The following is a 10,435-nucleotide window of genomic DNA, read 5'->3' as shown; positions in this document are numbered from 1 at the left end:
CCTTTTTCTATGTTCTTCAACAACCTGTTGCCTTTATAAACGTACGATGAAAAGCACACCTAAATTTTGCAGTTTGTCAGCCTTATAAACGTACCAATATGAACATCTTCGCCATACCTACCTATATGAATACTGGAGCTGAATCTCACATGACATCTAGTGTTGTAATCTTCTTCTCAAATTAATTTACCTTAAAGTTATTAATCTTAATTTAAAGTATACCATAAATAGATTAATCAATTAAAATAATAAAAAAAATTCAATTTTGACCTAAAAGTAATCAATTTTAACATTAATGTGATTAATTTCTACTTACAAATTTATAATTTAAAATGAATTAATTATTTTAAAGTCTTCGATTTCGACGTTAAAATAATCAATCTACTCTTTTAATTGATCAATTATATTTAAAGAGATCAATTCAATGATCAGTTATGGATTTTAAAAGAAATCAATAACAAAATTCAATTGTAATTTAAAAATAATGATTAATTTTGGCATTAAAGTGATTAATTTGTTTATAACCTTATTGGATAAATAATTTTAAAGTCTTTAATTTCGATGTTAAAGTGATCTATTCAGACCTTAAAGTGACCAGTTATACAAAAAGTGGTTAATTAAATAATCAGTTATAGCATATATATATATATAATTGATTTTTTAACCTTGAAGGAATCTTAAATTGATCAGATACTGATCGTGTATTGTAAAAAATTATAATTGAGCTGGTTGGACTATTGGTCTCAATATGAGACGATTGATTGCAAACTTGTTGTATCTATATTGATGTTTATTGATTCAGCAAATCTTGTATGAAACCATCTCACCATGAGACTATCATATATTATTAGCCTATTTTTATAATTAATTACCTTAATATTGTAAGTGATCACGTTAAAATTAAAACTAAATACTCTAAGATTACAAAAAATAATTACTTTAAAATTGTAGGTAATTACTTTATGATTATAAGTGATCAATTTGAGATACTAAGTATATATTGGGTCAACCCAATACATATGGTCTCACCGTGAGACAGTTTCATTTAAAAATTTGTTTTATTGATTATAAAAGTTGAACATTATATAAACACTAATCCTTGATTGAGACAAGCTCATGGTGAGACCTCTAATTAATGGGTTGACTCATTAATTGAAAAAAATTAACGAATATAATTTAAAATTAAAAATATTGTTTTGTAAATTACATTGTATATTAATAATAATATTTTTTTAAATATATATAATTTGGATTGCTTGTATAGGTCTATTATAATGAGATGCTGTTATACAATATGCCCTTATACATAAGTGCTACTAGTTATGTTGAAAGTTAGAAGTTAGCATGCATATATATAGGTTAGTCATGTCGAGTGCATGAGAATACTTTTTAATTAGCTAAATTCTTATGAAGTCATCTTAATTACTCCTAGTAAACAACATGGCCATAATAAATATAAATCTACATCTCTTAATAATGGTAGTACTTATGTACCTCCAAATTATACCTAATTTCTCCCTCTAAATTACATTTATTATTCCTAATATAAAAAAAACTTAAAACTCCTGTAACTAAATAAGCACTACTCGACTTATACTCTACCTCCATTTCAGCAACAACTTTGGTCTCTTTTCGATCAATTCACTAACAACTTTCCATTTCCATTACAGATCAATTTCGTCCCTACACTCCTCCAACCAATAGTTTATAAAGAACACATAATGTATTCTCAAAATACGTACAAAATCAATTGGAAAAATAACGGTGAAATAGAAAGCGTATAAATTCCGACTCTCAACAAGACTTTAATAAATAAACTATATATACTTTCTGAATATTGAAAATTATACATAATTTCTCCGTCTAAATTACAATTATTATTCCTCATCATAAAAAAAATAAAAAAAGGACTTCAACCTTCCTAAAAACTAAATAAGCACTACTCGACTTATACTCTACCTCCATTTCAGCAACAACATTGTCCACATTTCAATCAATTTACTAAAAATTTCCATTTATATTATAGATCATTTTAGTCCTCACACTCCTCCCAACCATCACTTTATATATAAAGAACACATAACGTATTCTCAAAATACTTACAAAATCAAGTGGAAAAATAACGGTGAAATGGAGGGCGTATAAATTCCGACTCTCAAAAAGACTTCAATTAATAAACTCTATATACTTTCTAAATATCAAAAACAAGATATAATAATAATTAATTATCTAATCCTCAGTCTTTGAAGTGCTAAATAAGCCATAATTCTATAACCCACAAGCATTAACCCTAAAACACAAACATCAATCCACAAATTATTAAGTCCCATTGATCTAACCGCAGGAACATCAACAACTTTGCACCATTCCCATTTTCCCATCTTCAAACAAGGGTATGTATCATTTTCTTGGTATTGTACCCCTAAAAGTAACTTATAACAATAATAACTATAACTTAAATACTTAAGCCATACTATAAAAGGAGGTATTTGTTGAACATAGTATCCCCCTGCAATAAGGAATACTAGGGTTGTAACTGATGCTAAGGTAGTGGCTGGTTTTATGTCCATGAGTATGGCCCCTATGGCAAGCCCTAGGCTTTGGGCTACTAGAACATTGTACAGGACAACAATAAGGGATAGTATGAAGGTTATAGGGTTGGGTTTTAGGCCACCCATCCAATATATTATGAATACAAAGGCAGTTGGTAGGGCTAATTCTAAGGGTAAGTCTCCTATTGTTCTTGCTAAGAAATATGAGGATAGTTTGTACATTCCTGATGTTCTTTCCTTTATTAGCATTCTTCTTTCTTGTGGGAATGTGAAAACTGCATTGTATAAGGGGTAGAACCCCCAAAATACTGAAAAGAAGAATATTAACGCCACCTGCAAAATTTGTTGTGTACATGTTATTTGTATGTCGTAATATTGAATTTAATCGCAAAAAATATATGTAGATGCAGTTTATCTAATTGCATTCACAATGATATTTCATTTATTCATGATTTGTGTTGTATAAAAATAAATATTTTTCTCGATTTTACGGGAATTTTTATTTTTTCATAATGTATCCAACTTATTTTTAGCCGATTTTTCTTCTAATGATGGATTCACCCTTATAATGTAAATTTATTATGTTTTTTTATTATTGAATATTTAAAACCGTAATTTATTTGAGTAACAAAGTAAAAAGTTAATATAGTCTCGTCATAAAATGTAAACTTTAACATCAACGTGTGTGGATAAAAACAAATGGAGGAAAAAGAAAGGGGAAAGACTGGAAAGATAGAGGATTCATTGTTGAATAATAAAAAGGGAGGAGAGGGATTTGGAGGGGAGGGCCGGAGTTTGGAGGAAAAACACGGACAAATTTTGCTAAAAATATAATCTTTCTAAAATTTAAAGATTTAAACGAAAAACACTTATTTTCTTCCGTTTTCCTTCCCTTTAAACAAACAAGATTTACTCATCTTCCTTACTCTCTTCCCTTTTCTGTCTTTCCCATTGTTTCCTTTCTTTTTTCTCTTAATTTTGTATCTAAACACAAAATTATGTAGCAAACTAAAAAAATTGCAAAGTTTTAAACTTTAAACACATGCACGTGTCTATGTATGAAAGGCACCATTAATTCTTGATGCTATTGGATAGTTGTGGAAAGAAAATCAATAAGAATCGCCATATATGTAAATCAAAATTTTAAAGAAAGCTTGCACTTCTTTGTATCTTAACAAACTTTAAGTCCTTAGCTTACATAAAGCTACTTTATTTTTTATGCTTTTGAAACCTTTTTATTCTCACCACAAGTACATGAACTACAACATGACATTTAGTGTGTTGTGAACAACCAAATCAAAATGCCAATCACATGGTGGAGTTACAATCAAGTCATCAAACAAATCATGGGTAACAAACTATTGTACTATTGTATAAGGAAGAAAACATTAGTGTCCTTGGATTATTGTATGTTGGGATTTCAAAAGGAGCCTCAATGATGAATATGACTATGTAATAATATAAATAATATTAGATTAGGAGTTGATTGTAACACTCCGTGCCCTCGGACCGCTGGTGACTACTCATGGAAACTGTAGACTGGCCTCACAGACCAATATAAGTTTTTTCAGTGCACTTTGGCCTCACTCGTGCGCGCCCGGGAAAACTTCCCAGGAGGTCACCCATCCTAAGATTGCTCCTCACCAAGCACGCTTAACTATGGAGTTCTTAGCAAATGGGCTCCATGAAAAGAAAATGCACTTTATTGATATGAGTAGTTTATTAATTCTTTTTCAAGCTAAATCGAGGATATTACATTGATCTTGTATAGTCTCACTACACACTTAAATAATGTGCATTAACAGGATTACACTTAGAAGTATGAGTTTAAAGTGCGAATTAGAAATGAAAAGCCAAGTAAAGAATGTGTGGCTTAGTATGTAGGCAATGGAGCAAGGGTGCACGACGTTCTATTATGCATTATGTCTATATATATTCGACTTAGATTGTATGTAACTAAATATGTTGATAGTAATAGTTTGATCAAGTTATGTCGTTAATTTACTTGTTTAAATTAAAACTCATAAAAATGAATTTATTTAATTCGTGATGTTTTCTGTTATTGTATTAAGTGTTGCTAATTTTTTTACTCAAAAGTCCTTTTTCTTTTAAGCTTGATTTTAAACATGCTATTTATATTAAAATACCAATGAATAATTAATTATTATGATTTCATATTAGTTTAAGTATTTACGCTATGAAAACTATACATTTATATCTATATCTATTTTTAGAAAAAGAATTAACATTTTAAAAGAATTAAGTTTGATTCATTATATTATATATTAATATGTGGGTGAATATGATCCATTTAGATTGATAAGATGCCAAATATAAAGAGTAATTCGGCGAATTACATTTTTAAAATTTAGCACTTTTGCGAATTACAATCTTAATACTTATTTTTTGCGAATTACAGCTATCAAAGTATCAAAGTTTACAGGTTCAGGCCAAAATCACATAACTCCGATCACTTAACCTAATATTCCGACCACCAAAATAGTCGTAATTCTATATTTTGGCCTGAATTTACAAATTTTAATACTTTGGTGGCTGTAATTCACAAAAAAATAAACATTAAGACTGTAACTCGCAAAAATACTAAATTTTAAACTTATAATTCGCAAATTATTCAAATAATAATAATAATAATAATAATAATAATAGATTAGAATCATTGGTGGATAATATAGACAAGCATGCATTATATTAGAAGATTAGAATGAGAAAAGAAAGCAATGGAAGAATAGGAGAAGCTTACATACCCTGTCTTGAATGTGGGATTCTGGGGTGTGCCACCAAAGGAGCCCACCAAGGGTGGCAACACTTAAGACCTGGAAAATTCTAAGCCTATTAAATGCTTCAAATCTCCTTTCTTTCATCCCTCTTTGTAGTAATACTTTGAACTGATGCCACCAACTTGTGCACCATTCTCCTTCTCTTTCTCTACCTATAATATTGTATTTTTATTTTTAAATAAGCAAACATTTTTTTTGATAATCTTACAAACAAAACAACCAAAGAGTTATGTTTTAAAAAAATTATTGTATAATAAGGTTTTACTGTGAGACACAATCCAGATATAGGCTAGATATAGCAACTTATATAAATTATGAGAATATGAGCTTCTTGTTTTAAAGTTATTTCCCTTAAAAATAGTTTCTCACAAGAATAATTGTTTTTTTTAATATGATAGAATCTTATATATAATATGAGATAGGGCGTGTTTGAGATAGCAATTTGAGTAGTTGTTGTTGGTTTAACTAAAGGAGCAAAACACTAATTTTGATTAAAATATATCATTGTTGAATAGCCTAGCAGTTTAAGTAGTGTTTAGCAATGATATTAAATGTTTTTAAATTGTTAATGCTTGTAGCTTCTCAAATTCTAAGTAAGATTTTTAAATTTTCTCTATTTTTGTTTCTCAATAAAATATATTTCAATGTGTACTATAGCAACTAATTTTACTGAACAATACTAAATTACACACCTAATTAGACGGTTAAATTTTTAACAAATATATTTTACAACTAAAACCTACCCACATCTAACAGCTACCTCCACAACTACTATAAATCGAAGATGTTAATAGATTCAAAATATATTATACACTCTTAAAAATATGTTCATATAAAGTTAGGAGACTCATAAATGATAAAAGTTTTAATCTTTTTAAAATATTTGGGGTAATGTTATCTTTTCAAGTTAACTATTTTGCATATTTTCAAATAAATTGTTTAATTTTATTTTAATAATTCAGAACTTTTGATTGTCATATGTTTAAAATTGAATTTAAATTCATGGCTATCACTAAACTTATTTCGGCCACTTCACTTATTTCACTCGTGAATATTTAGGGTTAACGATAACTGTGTACTTCTCTATTCTTGCTTCTATAATACCCATAATTTATTACTCTCACTATTCTACCTTGGGAATCATTTGGTTTATGTATACGTGTTAACGTACTTTATTGAAAATTAAATTAAATAGATTTATTCGATTTAATTTGTTTATTAAATGAATTAGGTTCAGGTTTAAATTTTAAACCTAAAACATATTTGTATAACTCTTTTAATTAAACGAATTAATTCTGAGTTAAATCAATACCTATAATATAAACTTAATTCGTTTAATATTTTTCTATTTTTCTTAGTAAATACAAAATAAACAACTAAAAAACAAAAAGCTTGAAATTAAGGCCTCAAAAATTAGACGTAGTCGATGTCAAAAACCTTAAAATGAAAACAAAAAACTCTAAACGGATTAAGTCGAAATCAGGTCGAACTAATCTATTGCAGGATAGGTCAGGATTTTGATTTTCGACCCAATTGACAAAATGGATTAGGTTTGGGTCAAGGGGTTTCTGACCAGTTTATATATGACCCATATTTGACGCAGAGAGTATTAAAAGTAATTTTAAAAAGAAAAAGAAGTGAATTTATACTTGGAGTGATAGAAGCATCTTTGTTGAAATCACAAGTTTCCGGATTGCAAAGTTCAGACTTCAATGATATAGAGATATTCTTCTCATAAGCACAAATAAGAGCTTCTTTAACTTGTTTCTTTTCTTGCTCCATGTTGTCACCTTGCTCCATTGCATGTTTTGACTCGGGTCCAATTCCTAAAAGTAATCAATAAATAATTAAAAACAACCTTAATCATCATCACATGTTAAGCATTACTTAGACAAAATAATCTTTTGGTCATTAATTTTAAATCTAGGTTAATCATGTTAGTTGTCTATGTAATTACAAGTTTAAATTAGATTAATTAAACTAATTAAGGTTGTTTAGTGAAGTTTATGATAATGTTAGGAAATACTATATATTTGGTGGGCCACCTTTTTTTAAGCTAAGTGGGCTACTTGTAATTTCTTCTTCCACTTCCACTTCCACTTCCACTTCCACATTTATAAGTAAAGTTACAATCATGAGTCATGATTCATCATCACTTCCACCCCTTAGTCACTTACCTTACCTTACCTTACCCCAATCATCATAATACAATAAGTACTATTTAAATTATTGACGTATCTTATATAATATATAAGATGTCTTTGGGCGTCAAAACTGTCAATAAATCAATTTAATTATATACTTATGCTGATGATTAAAGTCTTATAATATGCAATATAAATTTAAGATACGTTCTTCTCATATATATTTTTATACTCTATACTTCACTTGAAATGAGGGGAAGGTGATATTTAATTGAACCCATAACCTTCATATCACATTGACTTATGATATTATGTCAAGAAATCAATTTAATTAAAAATTTAAGCAGATAGTTGAAACGCCAATATATGATATATTCTCTATCACAACCACAACCAATATAATATCAAGAGCTAATGTCACAAAAAGTTAAGGAAATAAATTTCATTTACCCTCTTTTTAAGTGAAATATTTATTAGCACAAGGCCATTTAATGAGGTTTCATGCTCTATCCATATTTATAACCCAAGTAGGTGTCATATAATATAACAAAGCATAATAAAATATTAAAACATAATCATCAATTTCAGCTTTTAATTTAACGGATTTTGTCAACAATTTTATCATTAATATTAATATTATCCATATTCATAAATTAGAATAAATTATCACAAAATTTTAAATTAGACAGTCAATGATGAGACCATCTTTATTAAACTGACATATGTATATATAATATATTAAAACGTTTATTTACAATTTAAAAATAATCAATTAGAAAAATGAGCAAATTATACGAGATTATTTTATGGGGAGACGGTTTCATACAAAACAAGCACATAAATTATAGTGGTGAGTTAGCTTACCACTTGCAAGGTCAAGTAGGAGATCAGCCGGGTTAATCGTCAAGGAAGTGGAAAATCCAATAGATGAAAAATACTCAAGAGCAGAAGATCCAGCCCCATAATAAATAGGTCTACCTTCAGATAAAAGAACCACCTTATTAAACATATGATAAAGCCGACTCGACGGTTGATGAATTGTAGTAACCACAGTTCGACCAGTTTCTGCTACGCTTTTAAGTGTGGTCATTATCCTTAACGCGGTCGTAGAATCGAGCCCCGATGTGGGTTCATCTAACAACATCAAACTTGGGTTAATTAACATTTCTTGACCTATACTAACCCTTTTTTTCTCGCCTCCCGAGATACCCCTCACTAGTGGGCCCCCGATAATACTATTTCGAACTCTAATTAGGCCCAATTCGGCTATCACACGTTCTACCTGGCTCACTTTAATTTCATGAGCCAGGGTGCTTGGTAGCCGTAAAAGAGCAGTAAATAAAAGGGTTTCGAATACGGTGAGGTGAGGGTATAGGATATCATCCTGTGGAACGAATCCTGTCCGTCGTTTTACCGAACCGGAAAAGGGTTTACTATTATATGTGATTTTACCGCTCAGTAATTTTCCACCAAGTCTTCCTCCAAGTGCACTAAGTAAAGTGGTTTTACCACTTCCCGAGGGACCTAGCATGGCTAGGATTTCACCTGGACGTACTATCCCACTAACGCCATTAAGGATTGTCTTTTCCTTGCATTTTTTACCTTCCAATTTTATCTTATATACCACCTCTTGAAACTGTAAAAATAAAAAAATATAAAATCATTATTCTAAAAATGACATAAATTCTTAAATGAGATAGTTTTTAATAGGTTGATTCATATATATTTATTATATTAAAATAATAATCTAATTATTTAAGTCAGTTTTATAATAAATTCTTATAATAAAGTTGTAAAAATTAATGATTCGATGATAAGAAAATTAAATGTGTTGCAAATTTCCATATATTATATGTTATAAAATTTAATATTAGAAATAATTTTGATAAAATAACCTGGACTATTACTTAAGTAGGTCCGAGCTTAGATTCTCATGCATCCTTTCAATTCAAGCTCTAATTTTATTTAAGTAATTCCTACAACTAAAGAGAAGATGAAGTTTTTGATTCTGTAGGTGTTGTGAATCAAATTATTGTAACAAAGGTGAAAGAAAAGCACTCGACTACAGGGCTAAACTTATATTCTCGATCATATAACTATAATGTAAATGTTAGAGTACATTTAAGGAACTAACTCAACAAAAAGCTTATGCTAATGGCTGAGACCTCAGAATATGTTATATACTCTAATAGTAATTAATGAGCTAACAATTCATTGTAAAGAAGCAAACCTTTAAGCAAATGGCGCGATTAGGCTCCAACATATTGGGGAAATCTTGGAGGGTAGTATTTGTATTATTAATATAGGTGTGATTTTGAGGGTAGGGTTCTATGTAATTGAGGGGCATAAATGGTTGCCTTTTTCAAGGTTAGTTAGGTTTTGGTGTTAAGAGAATAAAAGAGAGAAAGTTAAAAAAAAGAAGATTGGTTTTGGAAGCTCAAAGTGAAGAGAGGGATGCATATGAGTATATATAGTAAAAGAAAGGGAAAAGAGTAGTAGTAAGTAAAGGTAGTGCGCCTATGCAAGAATAAGAGATTACTTTGTTAATTAGTTTGTAATAAAGAGAGTATCAACTAAGTGAAGTTGATACTACACTTGCTTATGTTATGAGTGCTCAATGGGACTATCACTACCTTTTTGTTTAAATTATTATGCCAAACACAATCATAACCCATTAGTTTTGCTAAGTGATTAGATTAATTTTACTTTAATTTTTTTAAAAAATCGTTTAGAGTAGAGAATTTGGTTAAGGACTGCCTTGTTTATGATTAAGATTACAAAAACCTAGGTAGTGGGACCAGTAATGATAATGCAATTAACTAATCAATTAATTCCTCACTTTTAATTAGAAAAGTGCATATATATTAGATTTGGGTTTGTTTCGGCTAGATTTAGATTCAAACTATATATATTTGTTTTAAGCAGCTTTTAGGTTTAAACC

The 10,435-nt window shown here is 29.2% G+C and overlaps 1 protein-coding gene across 1 annotated transcript; it reads right to left on the bottom strand.

Moving 5' to 3' along the window:
* Positions 1 to 1,357: 1,357 nt before the first annotated feature.
* On the bottom strand, positions 1,358 to 9,933 carry LOC130799848 (ABC transporter G family member 14-like). The gene is made up of 5 exons (XM_057663109.1): positions 9,725 to 9,933; positions 8,359 to 9,130; positions 7,000 to 7,176; positions 5,318 to 5,502; positions 1,358 to 2,885 (listed from the first exon to the last, which is right to left on the bottom strand). The coding sequence occupies exons 1-5, from the start codon at positions 9,839 to 9,841 to the stop codon at positions 2,226 to 2,228; spliced, it is 1,911 nt and encodes a 636-aa protein (XP_057519092.1). The 5' UTR covers positions 9,842 to 9,933; the 3' UTR covers positions 1,358 to 2,225.
* Positions 9,934 to 10,435: the final 502 nt, after the last annotated feature.

Source organism: Amaranthus tricolor, chromosome 14 (genome assembly GCF_026212465.1).
Source record: "Amaranthus tricolor cultivar Red isolate AtriRed21 chromosome 14, ASM2621246v1, whole genome shotgun sequence".
NCBI classification, from domain to species: Eukaryota; Viridiplantae; Streptophyta; class Magnoliopsida; order Caryophyllales; family Amaranthaceae; genus Amaranthus; species Amaranthus tricolor.
Note: the sequence above shows the minus strand (reverse complement) of the source record. Positions and strands in the feature narration are given on the sequence as shown.